The 23,823-nt window shown below is 39.6% G+C and overlaps 3 protein-coding genes across 4 annotated transcripts; 2 read left to right on the forward strand and 1 right to left on the reverse strand.

The window, feature by feature from the left end:
• Nucleotides 1-681: 681 nt before the first annotated feature.
• Nucleotides 682-8,343, reverse strand: LOC148338224 (uncharacterized). Its single transcript, XM_088295058.1, has 9 exons — nucleotides 8,207-8,343; nucleotides 6,952-7,094; nucleotides 6,699-6,828; nucleotides 5,859-6,122; nucleotides 5,008-5,313; nucleotides 4,752-4,918; nucleotides 4,551-4,673; nucleotides 3,781-3,831; nucleotides 682-3,566 (listed from the first exon to the last, which is right to left on the reverse strand). The coding sequence occupies exons 1-9, from the start codon at nucleotides 8,319-8,321 to the stop codon at nucleotides 3,381-3,383; spliced, it is 1,485 nt and encodes a 494-aa protein (XP_088151184.1). The 5' UTR covers nucleotides 8,322-8,343; the 3' UTR covers nucleotides 682-3,380.
• A 2,631-nt stretch (nucleotides 8,344-10,974) lies between these two features.
• On the forward strand, nucleotides 10,975-17,299 carry LOC148338225 (uncharacterized). Of its 2 annotated transcripts, none has more exons than XM_088294074.1 (11): nucleotides 10,975-11,080; nucleotides 11,347-11,402; nucleotides 12,489-12,503; nucleotides 12,590-12,720; nucleotides 12,797-12,932; nucleotides 13,565-13,849; nucleotides 13,943-14,281; nucleotides 15,175-15,356; nucleotides 15,648-15,749; nucleotides 15,837-15,953; nucleotides 16,018-17,299. In XM_088294074.1, exons 2-11 carry the CDS (start codon nucleotides 11,351-11,353, stop codon nucleotides 16,237-16,239), a joined length of 1,581 nt encoding a protein of 526 aa, XP_088150200.1. In that variant the 5' UTR covers nucleotides 10,975-11,080; nucleotides 11,347-11,350; the 3' UTR covers nucleotides 16,240-17,299. The 2 variants fall into 2 exon arrangements, with proteins under 2 accessions (XP_088150200.1, XP_088150201.1); XM_088294075.1 differs by having other exon boundaries at nucleotides 16,021-17,299.
• A 366-nt stretch (nucleotides 17,300-17,665) lies between these two features.
• On the forward strand, nucleotides 17,666-23,105 carry prpf19 (pre-mRNA processing factor 19). The gene is made up of 16 exons (XM_088295144.1): nucleotides 17,666-17,859; nucleotides 18,034-18,183; nucleotides 18,413-18,489; nucleotides 19,146-19,287; nucleotides 19,390-19,463; nucleotides 19,558-19,623; nucleotides 19,725-19,766; nucleotides 19,864-19,938; nucleotides 20,469-20,544; nucleotides 20,633-20,742; nucleotides 20,822-20,977; nucleotides 21,198-21,267; nucleotides 21,352-21,525; nucleotides 21,725-21,807; nucleotides 22,069-22,174; nucleotides 22,260-23,105. The coding sequence occupies exons 1-16, from the start codon at nucleotides 17,841-17,843 to the stop codon at nucleotides 22,355-22,357; spliced, it is 1,518 nt and encodes a 505-aa protein (XP_088151270.1). The 5' UTR covers nucleotides 17,666-17,840; the 3' UTR covers nucleotides 22,358-23,105.
• The last annotated feature ends 718 nt before the right edge of the window (nucleotides 23,106-23,823 follow it).

A 23,823-nucleotide genomic window follows, 5' to 3' on the forward strand; every position in this document is an offset into this window, starting at 1 on the left:
CCACAGCAGTGGTAAAGAAGGTCCACCAGCGTCTGCACTTCCTGAGAGTCCTCAGGAAATTCAACCTGGACAGGAAGCTGCTGCTAGCCTTCTACCACTCGTCCATCGAGAGCCTGCTGACGTACTGTGTCTCCACCTGGTACAGCAGCTGCACTGAGGCGGACAGAGTGAGGCTCCAGAGGACGGTCAAAACAGCGCAAAGGATTATTGGCTGCCCTCTCCCCTCACTGTCGGACGTCTACACCGCCCGGTGCCTCAGAAGGGCTCTCAACATCGTCAAAGACAATACCCACCCAAACTCCCACCTGTTCGACCTGATGCCCTCTGGTAGGCGCTACAGGTGCATCAAATCAAGGACCAATAGACTGAGAAACAGTTTCTTTCCAAGAGCCATCTCACACACACACACACCCACGACCACCCTTACTTTGCAGAACAGCAATGTGATGTGTTTTTATACATCCTATTCAGTATTATTTTGCATTGCACTAACTATTCTCTTATTTATCTGAATTATTGTTGTATTGCACTGGAGAGGGGGGCTCTCTAATCTCGTTGCACACTTGAGTACAATGACAATAAAGGGATTTCTGATTCTCATTCTTTAACTAATCAGAATTCATATTTGTGCTCACATGGTAAGAGTGCTGGTCCTCGCCAGTGTCATAGAGAAACCAACAGTACAGGAGTTAGTCGCTTTAATGCACAGTTTGTTAGATACATATTTTGCCATGAAACTTGTTTTTATAAAACATTCCCAAGCAAATAACAGCGCACAAGCTTAACATCAATCTTGATTGCATTTACATACAATTGCATCAAACACAATAGAAGAGCAAAAAGCAGAATTCAACTAGACAAACTGCTGTACATGTAAAATGAATGGATGTTAGAGCTGGGTATCGATTCAAATTTGCAAAATCAATTTGATTCACAAGGGCCCAATTTGATTTTCTCTGATGGACTTTCGGTTAATGATTTCACGCAGTACGTACAAATTTGACTTTGATATGGAAGCAAGGCTGTAAATAGTGTGAACGTCTTACGCCAACTTGGTACATTAGTAAAAATATGAATTATGAATTGAACCCAATACAGTAAAACGAATCATGTATATTTTATTGAACATTACCTGATCAAAACAAAAAATAAATCAATTCCAACCATTGGTCAGGCTGTGTATAAATATAGTGGCAAAAAGTCACTCGAACTCATGAAATTCACAAGTTTCAGTTCATTGCTGTCTTTGCTTTTTTAAAGCCCAAAACCTCCAGACATCTGCTTTAAAGCTTGTCGGCACCTATTTGATGAGCTTCCACCATGTTATTTTCATATGCTACTCTCATGCAGTGATGAGCTCTCGTGTGAGCGAGAACTCACATTAATTTATGCGAAAAATATCAACTTATGGTTTTATGAATCGATATCAGGCTCTGAAGAGAAAAATCGATTCGATTAATCAATTTGTTTTAACCCCAGTCCTGATGGGTGTGTGATTAACATTTCTGAGCAATGAGGCAGCTTGGTCTGAGTTTGAGTTCTGATTTAAAAAAAAAAAAAAAAACATTTAGAATTAAAAGCTGTTTCCAAACATGAGGTAGAATAGTCACCCTAAACTTAGGGCCGGGTGTTTCCTGCTCACACAAGGCCTTAAATTAGCGTTTTACGCTTGTTTGCAGAAGATGATGGCTTTTAAAAAGACTCCATAGCTCATGAAGTGATTATAAATGAGACAGACTGAATATAAAATGTTCACAAGTTTGTTGTAAAATTAGGCACAAGTGTTGTTGATTTGGTTGATAAACATTGGTCCTATGCATCTGATGATTTTGCTTTTGCCTTCAAAACATTGTCACATTTGAACTGTCTAAAATACACATTTTGCATAAATTCCACAATGACAAAATAAGTTTTAAAAAAAAAGTTATACGTGTGAAAAATGTCAGTAACAACATACATAAATCATAATTTTCCAAAGGGAAAATTAAAATTGCACAGGTATAATAGAAACGTATGCCAAAGGCACGCAAAAAACAGATTACACCGATTAGAAGTGTTTTGTATTGCCGAGCGCAGCGTGTTCCCCGAGTGCTGAGGTCAATTTGAGAGCTACTTTCTAAAATGAGCTGAGCAGATGTGACCTGAGACATCAGAAAAGTTATCATGAACATGTACATTATACATTCAAGCAACACGTGATTATGAACTGCATCACATTGACACATTTAACTACTGTATGAATACAAAGCGGCAGCACGGTGAGCCTAGTGGTTAGCATATCTGCCTCACAGTCGAGAGGTTTTGGCTCCGAATCTCACTTTTGGCTTTCCTATGTGGAATTTACATGTTCTCCCAACGCTTTGTTCAAAGTACACCGACTTCCTCCCACATTCCGAAAACATGCATGTTAGAATAAGTAAGGACTCATGCTTGGTTGTTGATGAACAGGAAGGATGAATGAACTTGAAGCCCCCTAGTGGCTGAGAAAGGCAATGCTCTATCAATGATGATTTGCACATGTTCCCTAGTGACTGAACTAATGGGCAGATGGTGCAGATTTTCTGTCCCTTTCACTTTTAAATTTAATACAGAGCAGTCAATTAATTGTGAAAAGAATGTATTTAATTAACCGGATAGTCCTGGGAAGAAATTCTACACGTCTCGCCCCTAATTTTCGTTCCCTCCCCTAAGTGAGAGTAGCTGGCATAAGACAATTTTTCATTGTCAGTTATGACTGAGTGCAGGGGCAGACTTGGCATTACAAACACAATTATCAGAGGCCCTTATATTTCCAGGGACCATAAAACGTCTCATAAAGATGGACATAATTGGTTAAGAATTGTTTCGATTGCGTGCAATTGGTGGCTTGTCGCATCTTGAAGCTACTGAAAAACTTAGTTGTCTCGACATGACCAAATCTGACATAGTGTGTTGAGCTACATCCACGCTACACAAATACTGTACTCAAAGCAGCATTATTTTTTGCTCAGATCTCATTAAAATGTAAAAAAATAGCAATAATTGATGATTTTAGCCACGGTCGAGACAAATGCCCAATTTTTTCTTTGAAAATTCTTCCACCTTTGGCCACCCATGCTTTGCCACTATTTTTTTTCAACACCACTGCACATGATGACCTCTATACGTTTCCATTAAATAAACAGTAAATGCCAGCAGAAGCATCACAAAATGAATCAATACTGATGGCACTGCCAGTTTTCTCCACTAAAAGAAGGCCAGCCACACAGACACACTCTTAAAGATTGACCTGACCGTGTGTCGCAATAGAGGAGCTCTTGTTTTCTTTCTTTCATAACCAACATGCACCTTGTGATTTGCGCCTGTAGTGAGTGTAGCTGGTCCCAGTGGTTGTGCACCCCTTAGAAGTTTAGTTTATCGGAGGTGTAAACACTGGCAAAGGTGGAGTCAGAGGTGAGTGGAAGGTCGCCGGAAAAGCGCAGCCCCTTGAGCTCGAACTTCGGGTCGGGGTCCGAGGAGGGACCACCACTTGCAAAGGATGGAGCTGGTACTACGTCGTGCCCAGTGGAAGCAACAACCTGCGAAGGCTGAAAAAGAGAAATATACTTGGTAAGTAGAACTAAGGGCCCCTTTGTTGTTTAATCTGCACTCCGTCAAGCCTAAACTGTCATTTTTTTGGCCATTTGGCTGAAAAAAAAAAATCACAAAATATTCATTGTACACTCACAGAACTTACCAGAACTTGAAATTTAAATTAAGTACTGCACATGACAAATTATTACATGTTGTGTGGGTTTGTACCTCAAGCTGTGTCGTGTTCGGATCCGGATGGATGTCCACTCTGTTGTAAGCCTGATAGTGAAACGACATGTTTAGTCACTGCTGCCATAAAGGTGAAATGCACTTGTGATCCAATCATTTGTGCCACATCAGTAAATTATTGCTTAGTACACCAAGAAAAGTAAGGAGTTCATTTTTGTTCTCCAAGGTTCAACATTTTGTGATATAACCTACAGGGTTCACAATTGAACTCCTTGGTACAAATAGGTACTGTTTATGGTTAGAAAAGGTACAGAAAATAACGCGAATAATGCTTTGTTGTTGTTGTTGTTGTTTTTTTTTGCAGGAAATGACTCCATCGTCAAAAATCTGACTTTGACAAAAAAAAAAAAAAAAGAAAAGAGGCAGTTATGTTAGTAGCGTGACGATAAATAGTCCTAACGAGCAAAGGGACCTTTTTTGTTGATATTTAACGGTCCAAACTAGTGCTTGGTCTATGTGAATGTGTTTCAAAACTTCTGTACGGAATGCAGTTTAAATATATAAACAGTCGTCGCCATTATCTAGATCAGGGATGGGCAACTTGATGAACTTTATGCACTTTCAACGAATTGTCATCGGTTCTTGTATAGGAGGGAAAGAAAAATCACTCGTTTGTGTACTTTTCCAGGTTGCATTGCGGCATTGGAACTTGTCTTATTTGACTGGCACATGAAGTTGAAGCTGCATGTTGTTTATACGAAACCGTGACACTGTAAACAATGGATGGTAGGAAATGAAAAAGACATTACAGGTGGCCCGACGGAGGGGGGTGCAGGCGCAACAGAATGTTCCCTTGGGACCACAGGCTGATACGAGTACGTTCCAGAAGATGGCGCCGCAGAGTACGTTGGTCCTGTGGGTTGATTTGTGCCCTGCCATTTGAAGAAGGATTTTTTTTTTAAAAATAATTCTGAATGTGATTCTGAGCGGCCATTTGAGGCGGCACCTACATGGTAATACACAGCAGGTGCCGGTGCTGCTGCTTGAGTCGTTTGAGGAGCGTTTGTTTTGGAAGCCTTCTTTTTGCAACAGCATCTTCTTATGCAGCAACAGCAGATAGACACCGCAGCAACAATGGCAACAAAAAAGATGACATAAACATACGCAGGGGTATGTACTGTAAAAGCAGAGAGAGGAGGATTGAGTTATAAGCCATCGTTAGTGTATATGGATATGTTTCTGAATGGTAAATGCACCGTGCCTCACCTTCTTCAACCTCCATGTTGGCCACAAACCCCAAGAAGCCGTCCTTGTCCTGGAACTCATAGATACCAGAATCTTCTACTTTCACAGAAAGTATTTCCAGGCTGCTACTCTCCAAGATAAGTCTGTCCTCAAAATGTGAGCCTTCCGAGTAGTCATACTGACCGGTCAAACTGCCAGAGCGCATCACTCTTATGGGATGCAAGTCGCTCATGCTCGGTTTGAAGGTGATGTCCCACGGAGTAAAGGTCACAGGGAAATACATGCTGAAGTGTGTGTCCTCCTTGGGTTTGTAGTTAATTGTGTGCTCTGTGTGGCATAAAATTGATTGTTAAACATGACTTGTTTAGTACAAACAGTTGGGTTGAAACCATTGAACCAATTGTTAGAAACAGGTGAATGCCAATACCGCGCATCACATCGAGCCGATACTGGCCTTATTTCTAGGTAATAATAATAATAATAATTTGCCCTTTATTAGTCCCACAATGGGGAAATTCGAGATTCGAACCCAGTCCTCCTGGGGAGACTGGGTCCTGAACACGGCGCCTTAGACCACTCGGCCATCCTGGCATGGGTATTCGTAAAGGTGCCGATATCAGCCACGATACTTCTCGGAAAAATAAAAGCAACAGTAGTTAAGTCCTTCTTGCCAGTAGTCGGTGCTACTCTGAGGCTGTTTAAGATAGGCGGCTCGGCAAATGGAATCATGGATTGTTTTATATGTTTTTAGCAAATGATGAAAAGATGAAGTCCAAGTAAACTACTACACCACCTTGACACACGCATGCCAAGACTACAAGATACTTAACATTGTTCCCTAACATGCAATATATATCCTCCCAAACACTCACCTGTCACTACGAGTTTTTTCCTTGACAACAAAGTGTAGTCTTTCTTGCGGAAGTTGTAGTAGCCGCTGTCAGCTTGCGTGAGGTCTGACATTTCCCAGGAATTTTGCTTCACCCGGCCTCTGGATGCACCACTGGCCTGAGTGCGATTCCACAGGATTACTGGGTCCGGGTTGTCAAGCGTGGAGAATTCCAGGATTTCGGAATAAGTGGGAATATCGACGCGATACCTAGTGTGGTAATACCTCTGCACCATATCAGCACACTCTAGTAACAGACAGGGAGAAATGGTTAGGCTGTTGGAAAATACTAAGCATGACAAAAACTGTTTTCACCTTGGTTTGTTGATTGTTTGAAAAGTGGTAGTAAAGATTTGATTTATTTTGGCACAACAAACAACCGCCTCATACTTGTTTGGCATCTGTAAATATGCTGGATTTTTTTTTTCTCGTTTTTTTTTCTCTGCTTTTGAGATATCCTACTTTTTGGGTGGTCCCTGAATGCACTGTGAGGCAAACGTCTCTGCGAATGCGCCAAAGAATAGCCTGGGTAGTATACATTAATGTTACAAATTTGCCTGTATTCCCAAATATGAATTATTGTGTGTAAATGTAAAAAGCTGAGGTTTCTGATTTCATGTCGTTGTTTACTCATCTGTTATGTCAGTGTTAATTCTAAACGTGATTTGTTTGTGTGTGTCATGCTTTGTTGCCACCTTGTGTCATCTATACGCAATAACATACCCCCCTTTTTGTGGTGAGGGGGGTTGAATGAGTGGCAGGAGGGCTTCGTCCCTAACACCAGTGTATACCCAGTCACCGTATCGGTGCAAAATAATCTTACCTAAAACTTTCAGTGTGATGCGTTCAAGAAATATGGCACCAAATGGAACTGAAAAATATCCGTTGTCTTTTTCCGTCACGTGTTGCAGAGAAAGACTTCCAAAGTTAACCTTGAAACGTGGGTCCAATGCCTGAAAAGGGTGACAACACAAGAGATGTTTTGGATGAGTTAAGCACGTTTGAGTTTTTCCTTTTTTAATTTATTTTATGCCAATGAGATCCTCGTGATTATTATAGCACAAAGAGAAGCACACCTTGCCGTTTTCAAACACTACCCTCCTGCCTTCACCATTCTTTGGAGAGAAGTAAATCTTTCCAGTGAATCCTGGTGGCGAATAAGTGTAAGGGAAGCTAAGAGTTCCACCGTAGCACACTTCATACTGTTTGCCAAAGGAACCTGGAATTGGACAAAATAAATATAAATTGGGAACATCAAAACATTGCACTCTCTTATTTTATGCTATTTCTTTTATCAAAGTAGCTTCTCGAATGGAGTTTATCTATTCATACCTGTTCAGAAATGATTCATTTATTAAATTATAATTGATTAAAAATGTTTACCCTTAAATCTCTATCGCCATATACTGTATACCGTTACAGCGAAGGGATGCAGTTGATACCGTGATATGAATTTTGGGCCATATCGCCAAGCTGTACTGCACTCTATGTCACCCATTTTTGTCCACCTTACTTATTTAACCATCTTAACTGTATTAATTCAAATGTAATTAACCTCCCCAACTATGTCTATTTTTTTTATTTTCAACTTTTTCGCTTTAAACACTTTATATAAATAATGTACTGTTTTACATCAAATTGTTGCGTGTTATTTACTGGCTTGAATCATAATATTTTTCTAAAACTGGGTTTAAATATTGACTCAACAGTTGAAATTGTAGTTGTTATTTTCTAGATTTTAATATTTTGAATTCCTGGACAAGAAACTAACCTTTCAGTAATATTCATATAGTTAGTGGATAGAGACGTTTAATGGCTTGACTGAATATTACGCATTTTGCTTGCAAGGAGAATCATACGGACCATAATAGTACATAGTGGCAGAATTGAACTTTTTCAAATATAGAAAGCCATTGGAGCAATTAATTGCATACCCTTGATGTCCATCTTACTGACCAATGCACGTACCGTCCTAACTAACCAAGACTTTTCAGCGCACTAGTAACATGACTAGGCGAACTCTTACAAGTAACATTTACTGCCTTCCACTACTTTATGACATTTTTTCACACTAGTAGCACGACTTTGGCATACTAGGACAGCTACACTTTAGTAGACATTTTAGTGCTATTAGTAAGGTCCAACAGGCTACTCGTGCATGACATGCGCTTACTAGTTGAGCCTGATATTATGTCACAACAAGTTTAATTGCATATTAGTAGGCCAAAAGTGACACTAGTAGTGGTGAATACCAACCTGGATACCAACGATATTCAATAAAAGCGCCAACAGCTTTCCATAATACGTGTGCGTGTTATTGCTTTTACTCACCACACAGGAAGCATAGAAGCAGAAGGAATACGAACAACATGATCTGTACAAAAACAACACGGCGATAGATATGTATTGTGCAGTAAACACGGAACAAAACAGTACGCTTTGACATACGGTATTTTATTAGTAACTTATACTTACTCGGGTATTAATGGGCGTTTTCCCCCCCAAAGAAGCGGAGTTACAGTAAACGCAAGGACACACAGAAACTGGGCGAGGCTTTGCTCTCAAGTGGGCGTCACTACTGCGTTGGATGTGCGCACTCTGCCCGTTGACACTTACTGGGTACATTACATACATTTTATTTGGGACTTACGAAGTGCTTCACTTGTAGAATGTGTATCGTTTTTTTTTTTACATTTTAAAAAAGTATACAACGTTTTACATTAAAACACAAATCAAGTAAATCCAATTAAATATCCACCCAGAGGCGAAACATCGCGGAGATAAACTCATCCCAAATTATTTTCGGTGCCCAGACCCCTGCCAAAACTCAAGGGCATGCACGCTATGACGAGCACACACTTACACGCACACATACAGCCCACTCGAGAGAAGTGCTATTGTTACCACTATGTATTTACGCAGGGTGTCCAATTTAATATTGTGATTTGAACATTAAAAATAGCACAAAATTCTTCCAACACATTATATTCTGTTTGACTACCAATTTGTTTGCATATATGCAAAAGGTTAAAGTTACAAGTACTTTGCTATAGATTTAAACCCCACTAATTCATACCACTTCATCATTAAAAGAAGCTGTACCCAGGCAGAAGCTCATCTTATGGGCCTCATGCTCAGCAGTCGTTTTGATTCTTTTTCCTTATTTATTTATTTATTTGTCTCCGGGGTTTGGGCTTGATTGGTCACTGATGGAGCTAGCTGGCAAGCTAGCGCTCGACTCCAGTAGGACCCTAGCTTTTGCCTGGCTAGGCAAATGTTAGTCATTTTAACTTTAACCACATCTTGCTAATTTTTGTCTTTTCTTGTTTTTCCATAGCATTGTGACTAACAGTCGATTGGACAAATGATCAGTTCCTCGTCCAAAACCAGACAAACAGCATGACTGTATAATGCTTGGGATACCAAATTTCTAGTCAGAAGCTGAGATGCACTGTGTTTGTTTACGGATTTAGCTGTAGGGATGTGGATATAGATTAATTTGTACACTTGTTGTCACACGAACTAAAAATAGTTGCTCCATTATGATACACAAATGGTGCTGTATTTGGTAATGATCATTTTTATGGAGTTGTGTATGTATGCAGTGTGGAGTCACCGTCGCACCTCGACGCTCGCTAGCTCGCGGTTTAAATTAGACAGCTCTAATCTTAACCTAACCATAAATAGCCCTCTAATCCTAACTTCCTAATTTAACCCTCTATATTGCAGATATTTATTTTGCTGTTAGAGAATGAGATGATGTGGTTAGAGAAATGATGTGGAGCGCAAAATCTGGTCCATGGTCCTCATGTGTTTTACCTGAGCCAGAGATGAGTATCCATCCTTAATATCAATTGTGTCTGAAACAAGTGATTCCCTCCAGATGTGCTACAAAATTATTTTTCATCTATCTATGCCAACAAAGTGGAGACATGTGTAACAATTAAAAGCTCTTTCACTTAACAGCAGAAAGTGCAATTAACCTGCATCTTTGCCTATTGCCATTCATGCAATCGCTTTCAATGAAACATGCGCAGATTTCAAACTAAGTATACCTGTGAATAAAATGCGATGAGCTCATAATTTTTTTAGTAGCCTATATGTGCATTTTTGTCATGCTTATTTGGAGGTGGTGTGCTGTGTGATTTATGTAATGTAAAATATGTCCCAGTTTGCTTCATGAAGCTTTGGTGAAAATGTGAGCTAATTGAAATGTATATATTCATGTGTAACAATGTAATGCATATTATTACTGTTCTATTGTATTGTGCTGCATGGTAGTTTAAAAAGTGGTGAAAGGAACGAGGGTGACAGGCCCCCAACTTAGATTTGCTCAGACGCTGTGGCAGTTTCGTAATCATTTCTTTAAACCACTTCATCTACCCAATGAATTGAGAGTGTTTTATTTATTTATTTATTTATTTATCTATTGAGAAAGTACTATACAAATTAAGATGTATTGTATTGTATCATATTATATTATATTGTTTATTTATTTATGTATTTATTTATTTATTTATATATATATATTATGGTACTCTGTGTTTTATTGGTTCCATACCTTATAATATTTCATTTTCGTGAATAATGTTACTGAATTGTATATTTTGCGTACTTTGAATGAATCGCACAGCACTTTTGGCCACCTTGTTGTTTATAAACAAGCTCGATATATAAATGTGGACGAGATTGAATACTGATTGAATACTATACTTAGATGTGATAATTTATTTAACACGAGACATTTGTAAGACAAATCACGTCACGTGCAAAAAACATCAATTGTGAATTGATCATTTAAAGCGAAAGTGGATGTTGAATCTGGTTATTTCTGGTCTATGTATATGTGACGCTTAGGGCTTTTCTTTTTTTTTGGTCTGTTCTGACGGAATCGGGGTGACTTTTTACCCCCCTTATTTGCAATCAATTTGAATCTTGGCGCAAAGCCCCGCTGGAGTAGACTGCGCCGTAAGGAAGCGTTTGCGCAAAGAGCGTATCTGTTTCCAGGAGCTACCCAACGTAATGGTGTGTGCGACGCAGTTGGCGTAAAAGCAGTTGAGAATATAGCCGACACATCGCCATAAATAACAGGAGGAAGCCACTGCGCGTGCGCGCTGCGGATCAACGTTTATACCCGTTTATCCCCATTCATGTAGAACATTATCAAATATCTTCCCGTGGACTTGCATCTCGCGTATTCTGCAGGTGGGTTCGGGCTGTTTTGGTTTGAACGTGTGATGACGTTTAGATAATCAATAAGTGATCATTTGGATCGCGTGAGCGGGGCTCATCAGGCCGTCACGTCACTGAGGTCTGCTTTAGATATGTTTGCCGCACCTTGCTCGGTGTTTGCAGGTGTGCATGGAAGATCAACACCACACAATACAATGGATGGAAACTTGTCTGTTTCCTTTGCATTGCTGTCACTTGTGTGGAAAGATGAAACAACCTGACCTTTTTTGTCCCTACAGGAATATGTGCCCCTTCGCCCTGCTCGCAGTGCTGTGCAGCCTCCCATTTGCTACAGGTGAGTTGTCTTTTAATCATTTTGACAGCACTTGCAGCCGAACTCCAGTCTAAGAAAGGTTATAATTAAATGTGGCTATCAGATTGTACACCTGTTAGCATGTCTACAGTAATGCCAATGCCAAGGTCAACTTAAAAAAATAAATCAACATTTGGGACCACAGGAGCTTTTTATCAAGATGGTGACCAATCTTTGTGCCGTGGCACCATTTAGAGAGAAATCCTCCAATTATACGGTTTCACCTTGTTGGTCAGAAGTGGTTTATATACTACAAATAATCATATACACTTTTTTGGATCGATACCAGTGACCGATACCAAGAAACCGATACCACGACTTCTTTTGATAATGAAAATATCTATTAAAATTAATGCTAAATCATTTTTAACAAATATCTTTCATTTATTCCTGACAAAGGGCACAACCGTCATACTGCAATATGGAATTTAAGTTGAAAATAAGACACAATTCACTCTAATTTAGGTTTCTTTGTTCTCTATAAATTGATGTGTAAAAGAATACAGGTGCAATTATTAACTGTTATTAACAATTATTGTTAACTGTTAAGCATGACTGTGAAATTGGAAAATTGGCTGGGTGATACATCTGAATAAAAATCATCACAAAGTACAAATTATTTCACATGAGCCAATATTGATAATTATTCATAGTTTTGCCTTTTCAAAGTAATACAAATATTAAATGGATTAAAGATGAAGCACAATAAAATACAACCATCTGGAGGAAAAATGACATTTATTTTACAAAATCTACATGTACGTACATACAAATACAAAAAAGTAATAAATAAATTTGCTATGAATAAAATGTACACAGTGATGATTATCAGCATGACTTGCGTACTTTATAGACAATCAATAATGGATTGGTTCAACAGTCATGGTTTGCATATTTGACTAAAGAAGTTTTATCAAAAGTGTAAATGGATTATAGTCACTTTATTATTATATGATATGATGTTGTTTTTAATGGAGCATTTCTCTCATGCAGACACTTTACTTGTTAAAGACTCTTCAAGTTATTGCATTTCATGTAGTGTATAAATATAATTTTGCTTCTTTACAGGTTGGGTCGTACTTGGTGAGTCAACCAAAACAATTTATCATATTATTTTCTCCTGGGAAATAGGAAACGAAGGTTATTGACTTCCTTTTCCACTTTGACAGGAGACAGAGAAGAAGTCCAAATGGTTTGTGCTGGGAAGGAATTCCGTTTGCCGGTCTATTCTACATCAAGAACCGTGACATTTACTCAGAACTCTGCAGGACCGAGGCGTATTCTTCTAGAGAAGACCGTTGTGAGTGAATTCTGCGCTGTGAATTCTGTTTTGTGTTCTAATGCACGCAGATGACAAACCTAAATTCTTTATTCAGGTTAATGACCATCGATTTGAGTGGACCAAAGATAAGATGCTGGTCCTGAAAAATGTGACTCATGCAGACCAGGGCCTTTATTCAATCAAACTATCTTCAGGATTCACCTACGAGACGGTTCGTCTGACAGTTTCAGGTTGGACACTTTTCTCTGTTTTGTTAAAGCCACACTTGTCAATCTTTGACATGCCATTAGAGCCCCCCCCCCACCCACTCAAAAAAATGTGTACATTTGTAATGTGTTTGTAAAATGCTAAATAGCAGTGCAATTATCCTCACGTGGGTTGAGGGTTAAAAACGGTACAGTAAAAATATAATAATAACATAAAATGCGAAGAAACAGTGTGAGCGTTATAATGAATTCTGTGCTGTTTACATTCTTAGCCACCTGGGGGCAATATTATGCAGACATACAGACGTACATGATGTCGATCACTACTTCTTACTAAATTATTTTTTATTTATTTATTTATTTTTATGGAGGATAAAGAATATAGGCCTGACCGTGAGTATAAAAAAAAATGTACAAATGGGCACACATTACGAATGTCAGTGTCCAAAATCAGAAAACCAAATGATTGACCTGCAAAATGATGTAATATTTTCTGTAACACCTTATATTATTGCAAAGGAAATTGTTTGTTTTGACTTCCACTTTTAAGCTTTAATACCTTTGTTTTCAAAACACCTGTTTCATAAAGAACATGCATCCTCAATCGTACGCGTCAGTGTTCTGATCGTCCGTTTCACGCATTTGTCTCATCCTAGAATGCATCAAGTCGTACTACAGAAACTACGGAGAAAACTTTGACCACAACATCCCAGAAAACAGCTTCCTTCTCGAGTTTACTCCCCGAGGCGCTCCATCCGAGGCGATGCCAATCGTCTTGTGGAACCGGACCGACCCTGACACAGGCGTTGCGGGTCGGGGCAGGCTGCTGCGAGACAGGAAGGTCCGGATGGCCGACAGAGTGACGCAAGCCGACCAAGGCAACTACACAGTGCGAGACGCTGAGGGCAAAGTGTTGTCTCGCAGCACTCTCGTTGTCCGCGGTGAGGTACAACGTGAGGACAAATGAATCATATTTTCAGCATTTCACAAAACTAACCACCTTTTTTTTTTTCTTAATGATGTATCCTATGCAGGACATACTTTCAACGTGACCCGCTTCACCAAGGAGTCTCTGAACCTCCCCCTCTTCCTCCCCGTGCCACGGGCCTACCTCATCTTTACCCCCACCCGACACCCCGACGAATCCTCATTGGGTCCTTTCGACTCCAAGCCCCCCCGCGGGCCCGTGCAGTTAATGCGTGAGGGCCACATCACCGACCACGACATGCGGTACAGAGGCTTGGTCTCCATGGTCAGGAACGGCTCTGTCAATGAAGTGGTCATTGCGAGGTTGACCTCGAGGCACGATGGCGTCTATGAGATCAGAGACATTAACGGCAACCTGGTGTCGTCGACCTTGTTGCAGGTGATTGGTGAGTGACACACTTTTTAGAACACAATTTCTCTCCGCAGTCAGTGCTAGGTAGTAAAGAATTACAAATACTAAAGACTTCAGGTATCTGTGCTTTACTGAAGTGTTTATTTTTCTGATCATCTTTTCCTTTTTAGTCTCTACATTTGAAAATGGATACTTTATATTCCTTGCTTTGTCAAAAGAAGATAATACAACAGAGAGCAGAATAATGAAACTCTGAGGGCTTATTATAAGCGATCAAACATTCGCACTCTTATAAAGTCTCTTAGAATGTGTTTCCTTCATTTTATACAATTTCTTTCATTGGATGTATGTGATTTTAGCATGTACTGGTACCAGTACAATGTTATTATAATGAACAAAGACTAACAAAATAACTAAAACTAAAATTAAAAAAAAATATTTTGATAAAATAAAATAAAAATTATAGTGGTTTAAAAAAAAAAAGGTTGAACAGTTGTTTACTTTATTGCACTATAGTTACTGCCCCCCCCCCACCTTGCTCTTCCTAAATACGCCATATATTAAAAAAAATAATAATAATAAAAAGTAAACTAAAAGAAAGCATTTTCAAAAAAATAAAAACAAACATACCTGCTCTTAAAACTATAAAAAAGCTAACTGAAGTCTAAATGAAACAAATAACTATAATGAAAAAAATAATCAAAATTATTAAAACACTGGGTCCTACGCACTGCTCTTGTGTGTACTTGACTGCATTTCTGTATTTTTAACTTTTACATAATGACAGGCGTTGAATCAATATTTCTACTTTGACCAATCTTATTTCACATTTGTACTTGTGCAGAATGAGAGTACCTTTGCTGCCTCTGTCTAGAGTTACCATTGGCGTCTGCAGCTGCTAACTGCTTCGTTCTCTAATTGCTCCAGAAAGGGGGAGCAGGTGGCGAGCTCTTCTCAAGTCCATTACTGTCCCTTCCGGCATGTTTGTGTCCATGGCCGGTTTCATCTTGTTCATGAAGCGCTACCCCAACTGCAGCCTGTCACAGATTATCGCCTGCCTCAGGACCAACCGCACGCCGCAAGCCCAGCCCCCGAGGGTCAACATCCAGGTGAACAGATTGATCGGGACAACCACGATGCCCTGTTGAGGAGCCTATTAACTCATTTACTGCCACTGACGGCTAAAGACGTCAAGGATCCATTTTTTTTCATTTTTTTTTTACCAATTGAGATTTAAGTTAGAAAAATGCATCTTAATGACAAAATAGGCAAACGGTTGATTGTTTGCGACGACGCAGATCCAAATTATGAGGTGGACATGTGCACTAGCGCAATACCATAGAAACAGAAGTGAAAGGGTGTATTTGGCCCTACATGACTGTTGTTTATGCTGCATTTAGAACTACAGCCAGCCAAGCCCTCAGCCTGTGGACTATTATAATCACGGCCAGCAGCAAGGGACACCGAGAAAATGGACCCCAAGAGCCAGCCCGATTCATACTGTAAGTGACTCCCAACTTGTTTTACTGCTCATTTGCAATGTACTATCCACACATATTGTATTTATTTGTTGCTGTTTGTATTTCCAGGGTTACACTCCCGTTATGGATGGAACTCCACCTCAGGTGACCCTTGTTCACGGGAGGGCTGAAAATGATGAAGGCCAAAGATGTGTGAGCTCGCCCTGTCAGAATTCAACGGCTGAGGTACGTCAGATGTTTGCGTGTAGAAGTCATTGGATTTTCATGAAATCACTAATTCCCTTCTTAGCAGGAAACGTCAAATGAGGAAGAAAGAAGGATTTCCTTTCCAATCGCTGGTGCTTCAGATTGCCTGCAGTCTTCCGAAGGTTGCGTTCAATTCCAGATCACAAAGGAACCAGTTCAAGAAAGACGGAGCAACACTAATGAGTATTTTACCGCTCTGCCGCTGGACAAAGAAATATCTGACACTTGCGGCGTTTACACTTCGGAAAAGCTGAACTTCTTATAGTGCGTGGAGTGGTGGCAGAGATGCATGTGGACAAAGTTAAAGAGAAGAAAACCCTCACCTGTGCCTTTTGCAACGGAGTCTATAATGTACTTCCAGTGGTTTGCATGCCATTATTGTCTGTGTAATGGTATATTTGAAGCATGAGCTGAATATTATCTTTCCTGCTTCATATTATTCACTCTGATGCTGCCAGAGATTCATAAGTCTCTGCTGTCCTCTGATGCTACCTCCAGATCCTCAGGACCACTGTGATATGCACTGTATATATTTGTTGAATCTGTCCAGGTGTTTGCGTGTGTGCTCAGTGAGATCGCTACATCTAGAGGGCTATAAGCAGAAATTTGGCTGTGTTTGAAAAAGGGAACATTAACTTACTGTACTAATATCGAGAAGGAATTTATTATTGCCATCGTGTTAACCTTGTCAAACTTAAATGAGTTATATTAAATGTCTGTGATGTAAGATCATAATTTTAGCATAACTCTTGGGGCACTGTACAACTGATAAATGTTCTATACACTGAAAAAAATGGAGTGCTATTTCCTTGAAAAAAAATAGTAATGATTTTTTTTTTACTCAGAAATTCTACATAAGTTTTGCAACAAGAGTTTTTGAGTATTTTTTTTTGCATAGTATTAGTTCATTAAAGAATGTCACCCAACCCTTCAGATTGTTAAGATACGGCCACTTTACCAACTTGGCCGTGCCGCTCCTGCTGTGAGTTAGAAATCGCTGGTGTCTGTTGAAATACTCGTACTTCCAAGACCAGTTTTTGGGTTTCCTTATGTTGACACCACTAATATACCAACTTACTGGATGAGTGACTGTCTCCCAACATGAAGGTTGGGGCTTCAGTCCTCAACATTGAGTAACTTTTTTTTTAATAAACTAATACAAGTAAAGAAATCTCCATAGAAAACTTACATTGAATTTTGTTACTATTTTTTTTCCAAGTAAACATTCAATTTTTCTGTGCAGTTTTCTCCCAATTAATAACCTCTGAACCTTGTCAAGAGCGAAATATTGATCAACAAATCACTCCAAGTGAAGAAAATAGCTGAACTTGTAATATTTTAAAATCGTGTATCATTCCTTTCAAAATAAATATATATATTATCGAACTTTTAATATTTTGAAATCGTGTATCATTCCTTTTCAAATATATATATATATATATATATATATATATATATTATCAGATTCTGATTTTATCATTTTGTCCAGTTCATTCTGAACTGTGCTTTCATTTTAGATCAATTAATTAAAACAAAAAGGCATGTCGTCATCGGCGGAGGCGACTGAGCCTATAAAGAGAGCGCAAAGGGCATTTTAACCGTAAAATTATTTTGGTTTTATTATTAGAATAATGGATAGATGGATGGATGTTCACAATTTAACCAATGGGGGGCGCAATGCACTAGTCTGTCGAAAACCAACAAGAAGAAGAAGTTCCTGTTGGAGCGGCAATGAAAGGCGAGCGTGCTTTCTCCAACTTAATGAAAATATTGTGAAGGGAACGTCAACTGCACTATACGCCAGTGTAGAAACGAAATAAGTCAAATCCCGTCATCAGAAGTGATTTTTAAGATTTGACCGGGACGATGTCTTTGGTTTGTGCAAGTAAGTGACCTTAAATTGATACAAAGGCTGGGTTGCAAGCTAGCTGTGCTAACGCTGGTGGCTAAATTAAGCTAACGTTCGCGGCCATGCAGTGCCGCCGCTTGTGTACCAAAGCTCCCAAATTTTCTTGCTGACTCAAAAAACTACCCAAATGTGAATGTCTTTCTTGTTCAGTTTCCAACGAGTTACCCGAGCACCCGTGCGTCTCTCCGGTGTCCAACCAAGTGTTTGAGCGCCGGCTCATCGAGAAGTACATCGTAGAGAATGGGACAGACCCGATGAATGGGCAGCCACTGTCCGAGGAACAACTTATAGATATCAAAGGTGCAGCAATACTTTAAAAATTGGTTTGTCTAGCGCAGCTTCTCTTTTTATTTAATGCCTTGCATTTTGCTAACATTATATTGTGCATATTTAAGTCATCTCTTGAAAATGAGTGGGAGTACCCAATCGATGCAAAGCCACACTATTACAATTTTGCTCTTCCATGTCTCCCTTATGACTGCTCATCATTGTGTTTGTGCAAGGCTGACTTTTTATACTTGTCTGCTAGTCTCCCATCCTGTTAAACCAAAGGTACCATCAGCTACAAGCATTCCTGCTATCCTGAAGTCCCTCCAAGATGAGTGGGTAAGTGTTTGTGAAGATTTCTCTTTGATCGAGTACTCAGGGGATATTTGGCATTGAGGTGGAATTTCAAGACGAACCTGAAATTCCCTACAATGTTTACAGGTGAATGTTCCACTCCTACAACTTTTTCTTAAACAACTAGTACTCTTTCAAAGAGCTGGACAACAAAATTTACAACAGATTTGTTATCCTAAACTCAATCAATATGTTTTCTGGGTAAACTGAAATTTGTGTTTTATCGGAAAGCGATGATATCATTGGAAATTACAAATGCAATCACCTGTTGTGAATTTTGCTGTTTAACTGCTGATTAGAGCACAACAAATTGTGCAAAACGAACGGAAACATTAAAAACATTTTGGCAATGCTTTTTTTTCAAAGTTTTTCTCTCAAGGTTATAGTACATTAAGGGTTCATTCTAAAATTTCACCAAAAGCCAAATATCCTCAACTTTTGATTGTAGTGTAGTTTCCTTCTAAAATATATATATTGTGATTTTTGGAAATTTAATAGTTTGAGAGGAAAATGATTACTCGGCACCACAGATGTATAATAAACTGTATTTCAATGTTTATTTTATATTTATTATACTGAGATTTGAAATTCAAGTTATCCTCAGGTAAAGATATTTTATTAGCTATTTTCTTGTCTTCTAGGATGCTGTTATGCTTCATAGCTTCACCCTGAGGCAGCAGCTGCAGACGACTCGCCAAGAGCTCTCGCACGCCCTCTATCAACATGATGCCGCATGCAGAGTCATCGCTCGACTCACCAAAGAGGTCGCTGCAGCCAGAGAAGGTAGTTTGATAGCAGTTTGTGTGACCTGTTGTTTTAAACATACCCTTGTGTTCTCATTGAATCTGTGAGTTTACACAATTTGTCTATTTTCCTCTTCCACAGCTCTTGCCACACTCAAACCGCAGGCTGGGTTGATCACGCCTCAGGCAGCCCCTGCTTCTCAGCCAGCCACAGTGGTGCGTGATAAACAATTTATTCACACTCAAAGGGGACTGATGATTGGTGTAATTGTGCAGCAAATTTTTGTTCATTCTCCCTTTTGTCTGGCAGGGATCTGCTGGTGTGCCGATGGAGATTAGTGAACAAGTAGGCATGACTCCAGAGATCATCCAGAAGGTAATATATATCTTCTTTAATGACTGTCTTTTTATTTGATGGGTCAGTTTTCTTGTGCAGTGTTTAGACTAGTATTACTAAGTATTTTCTTATTTTTGCAGCTTCAAGACAAAGCCACAATTCTTACCACCGAGAGAAAGAAGGTATGGGGGAAAGGTTTCAACTGTCAAATTTCATTGAGATTCATTTTAGAATTTTTGTGAAGTTTGTCCATCAACTGGCTATTTGTCTTTTGTCCAGAGAGGAAAAACTGTTCCAGAAGAGCTGGTTAGATCTGAAGAACTTGGCAGGTACCGCCAAGTGGCTTCTCATGCTGTAAGTGTTTATATTTATATGAAAGTCATTCATTTAGAGTCCATTGTCACTTAACGATAAGAAACATTTCATCAAGTAACTCCAATAAGTGGATTACAAAAAAGATATACACCAAATCCCTGCCTCGATGCTTACAAAGGGGGCATTTTTTCTACGCTGCTAATGTTATACTGCATTCACACGCTTCACTCTGCATAGAAACAAGTTGGGGCCATTGTGTCAAGCCTGAAAAAAGAGTTCATAACAAACAATTAGCAACAATTGGGATCATTTATCACATTATGAGGAAGATCAAATTGACCACACCTTTTTAAGGCCATATTCACAAATACTGCAGTTGAACGTAAAGCCCTGGTGGACAAAACTTATACTTGCACCTCACACGCACTTTATTGTGGTTAATAATGCACAATAAAATTTTATGAGTGCTCATTCAGTCAATCGGGTAATCAATATAATGTCGATTCTAAAAAGCTTTGCTAGCTGCAGCCCTTCTTTTGTGTTGACACGCATATTTGTTTTGCTTTCAGGGTCTTCACAGTGCCAGTGTGCCAGGTATTCTTGCTCTGGATCTGTGTCCCTCGGACACCAACAAAGTGCTCACTGGTATGTTAGTCTCATGTTTGGAAATTGATTTTGCCCATTTAGTCATCAGGTGACTTGGCTCTGATGTAGCTGTGCTTCATTCTTCTAGGTGGCGCTGATAAAAACGTGGTTGTGTTTGACAAGAGCGAGGAGCAGATTGTGGCAACGCTGAAGGGTCACACCAAGAAGGTCACCTCTGTCATCTACCATCCATCTCAGGTCACTTACCGTTTCATATTTTTCCGCACCATGATTACTGCGATCCTGTAATAATTGTAGTTGTCCTTTCCTGCTCCAGTCTGTAGTTTTCTCTGCATCTCCCGACACCACCATCCGCGTGTGGTCCGTCACCGGGGGCAACTGTGTCCAGGTGGTGCGCGCTCACGACGCAGGTGTCACTGGATTGTCCCTGCATGCTACTGGGGACTACCTGCTCAGCTCTTCTGAAGATCAGGTATGTGTTCCGCTTCTGTCAACAAACAAAGCAAAAACATGACACATTTCATGTGGTCTGGGTCAGGAAATCTGTTTTTACCATGGGTTTTGGAGATGGAATGCTGATAGTACTGTCACATCAGTGACTAACTTAACCTCAATGCAGCCAAGCAGTATGAAATTTAGCAGTGACTTAATTTATGTCGCTTTGGCTTCATTGTCTAATTGTTGTTTTGCAGTACTGGGCCTTCTCTGACATCCAGACTGGCCAAGTTCTGACAAAGGTCACAGATGAAAGTGCCGGCTGTGGTAAGCGCCAGTGTGTGTTGGCCATTCTTAATGTAGGAGCTCTTCTCCAGATACTTATGTTCCTGTTTGACTCTCCTCCCGCAGCCCTCACCTGTGCTCAGTTCCACCCCGATGGTCTCATCTTTGGTACTGGAACTGCTGACTCCCAGATCAAAATCTGGGACCTGAAGGAGCGCACCAACGTGGCCAACTTCCCAGGTCACTCGGGCCCCGTCACCTCCATCGCTTTCTCTGAGAATGGATATTATCTGGCGACAGGTAAAAACAACTTACATGTTTACTTTTTTCTTTTGTTATTGATTTTTTTTTAATAGTCACCCTTTCTTTGTGTTAAAAAAAACGAACAAAAAAAAATCTGCAGTTGTCATCGACTGCTGATTTTACGATAAAGTGACCTGAATTTGTGCTTTGCATTAAGACGTGTGTAATCACCTTTGTTTCTGGTGATGTGCTCCAGGTGCACAGGATAGTTCGCTGAAACTCTGGGATCTGAGGAAACTGAAGAACTTCAAGACAATCACACTGGACAACAACTACGAGGTATTTTTTCGTTTTTTTTTAAGGGCTTCCTTTATTAAGTCAGCATTTTCCCCTTTTTATTGCACACAAATATGTTCTCTAAGGAATTTTGCCATGAAAGAGGGCACCTATCAGATTAGCCCTCAAAGAGATGTTCAGTTTTGTTGAAAAGTGATGACAGACATGCCTAACACTGATTACTTGGTGTTGATGGCAACATCTCTCAACCATTTCAGCCTGTTTGCAGTGTTTTCATTCCTTACTCATTTCTTACTCTTGCAGGTGAAGTCCCTCGTGTTTGACCAGAGTGGTACCTACCTGGCTGTTGGAGGGTCTGACATCCGTGTCTACATCTGCAAACAGTGGTCCGAGGTCCTCAATTTCACAGGTGAGGGCCCATTTGCCATTGTATTATCATATGTAGCTCCAAAGTTTTACATTGGCATTGATTTGTTCATTTGGTGCCTTTGTAGATCACACGGGTTTGGTGAGCGGAGTGGCCTTTGGTGAGAACGCTCGTTTCCTGAGCTCTGCGGGAATGGACCGAAGTTTGAAATTTTACAGTTTGTAGAAATACATAAATTGATTATGACATGAGGCAGACAACTGAGGTACACCAGAGACTGTGGATATGTACGTGGCTTAGATTGGTATAATTTGTAGTTAAAAAAAAAAAAAATCACTGCTAACTCTGCTTCTTTAGTGTTAGTCCTCATGTGCATGAATCAAAAGTTGATAAGATATCTATTTGAAGGCTCAGCAGCATAATTTCTTTTTTGCAGTGTCAGGTTAAATAATGTGAATTCAGACACCGCATCATGTCCTGTTTTATTTTTATAGCATCCCTGATTTAAACCGTTGTATTTTGTGTGTTTATTTGTAACAGTTGGGAGGGTAGGGCCTTAGGTGAGGTCATAAGTAAAATTCCCTGTCTCTTAATGTTGACACGTTAAAATGGTTTGAAAGTGCATCTGGAGTAACAATAGCAGAGACGTAAAATGGTGTTTGAAAATCTCGCCCTTCTCTCGTTTCATTTCCCACTTTGCATTGGGAATTTTGTTCACTCTTGTTGATTGCTGTCTAATCAAATGTGTCTCACAATGTGCTCTTTTACAGTAAAATATCTTTTGTATGCTATTTACCAGATTCCAATTTTCATGATACTGTCTTGATGTGAATCTATAAACCTTGGAACACCCCAAATTATTTACAATATTGAAAAAAATAATCTACATGTCAGTGCATTTTCATTTTTCTATTTTAAAATATGCTGGTCACTGTCCTGAAATATTAAAATTTTACCAAATGCTCACATCTTACCTTTATGTTAGGTTGTAGTTTTTTCAAAATTTTTTTGGGGGGGGGGACTGTTGACAGAAGGTATACATTGTAAAAGCCTGCTTTATACAGCCAAGTTCCTCAACAAGGACTTAATTGTATAGACCATATGCCCTCAATATAATATACGGTGAGAGCGTGTCATAAAGGAAAACAACCTCCTCCTGACTCGCAACATGCAAACTGGTGTATGGAAAACTGTTGAGTGTTTATTGCATATCTCCATGTGCAGTGAAGGCCTTCTCAGCTGACCCCATTATCAGAATCATAGACCTTCAGAGCAGCGCCTTTATTTGTCCTGGGATTGGTTCACCAACAAGGTCTACTATACTTGTACTCTGATTGGTTGAGCTCAATATGCGCAGCCAAGTTGATTTACAAGGTACAATGATGCCGGTCATTTCTAAAAATAAATTTTGAAGATGCACTTTCCAAGAAAAAGTGGACTGTGTGAGGCCGGGTCAACAACCACCATTGCTGGCTGGCTTGCATTAACCCGAAAAATATATTTGGGGGGCACTTTCAGAGCAGCATGTTTGAGTGCTACAGCTATTTTATAGAGACAGGTAGGAGTAAAGAAAGCTCTGCTGCATCAGAACCTCTGGTGAGTATTGTGTATTTTTATTTAAGGTTCCCTTGATAGTTATTATCAGCCGTGAGATCTTAAGTAGCAGGTACTCATCCTAAAATATGCTAAAT

The sequence above is a fragment of the Idiotropiscis lumnitzeri genome, chromosome 4 (assembly GCF_059441095.1).
Source record: "Idiotropiscis lumnitzeri isolate Australia: NSW breed Sydney's pygmy pipehorse chromosome 4, RoL_Ilum_1.0, whole genome shotgun sequence".
Taxonomy (NCBI): Eukaryota; Metazoa; Chordata; class Actinopteri; order Syngnathiformes; family Syngnathidae; genus Idiotropiscis; species Idiotropiscis lumnitzeri.

What these genes read in the sequence shown, in the direction of transcription:
- prpf19 (XM_088295144.1), top strand. An exon ending in TTACCACCGAGAGAAAGAAG is followed by an intron (nt 19,767 to 19,863) that starts GTATGGGGGAAA and finishes TCTTTTGTCCAG; the next exon opens with AGAGGAAAAACTGTTCCAGA. An exon ending in TCATCTACCATCCATCTCAG is followed by an intron (nt 20,743 to 20,821) that starts GTCACTTACCGT and finishes TTCCTGCTCCAG; the next exon opens with TCTGTAGTTTTCTCTGCATC.
- LOC148338225 (XM_088294074.1), top strand. Translation starts at nt 11,351, where the DNA reads ATGTGCCCCTTCGCCCTGCTCGCAGTGCTGTGCAGCCTCCCATTTGCT. An exon ending in CAGCACTCTCGTTGTCCGCG is followed by an intron (nt 13,850 to 13,942) that starts GTGAGGTACAAC and finishes TATCCTATGCAG; the next exon opens with GACATACTTTCAACGTGACC. An exon ending in CCCCGAGGGTCAACATCCAG is followed by an intron (nt 15,357 to 15,647) that starts GTGAACAGATTG and finishes TGCTGCATTTAG; the next exon opens with AACTACAGCCAGCCAAGCCC.
- LOC148338224 (XM_088295058.1), bottom strand. Translation starts at nt 8,321, where the DNA reads ATGTCAAAGCGTACTGTTTTGTTCCGTGTTTACTGCACAATACATATC. An exon ending in GCTTCTATGCTTCCTGTGTG is followed by an intron (nt 7,095 to 8,206) that starts GTGAGTAAAAGC and finishes GTCCAATTCCAG; the next exon opens with GTTCCTTTGGCAAACAGTAT. An exon ending in TAGTGTTTGAAAACGGCAAG is followed by an intron (nt 6,829 to 6,951) that starts GTGTGCTTCTCT and finishes CACCCTTTTCAG; the next exon opens with GCATTGGACCCACGTTTCAA.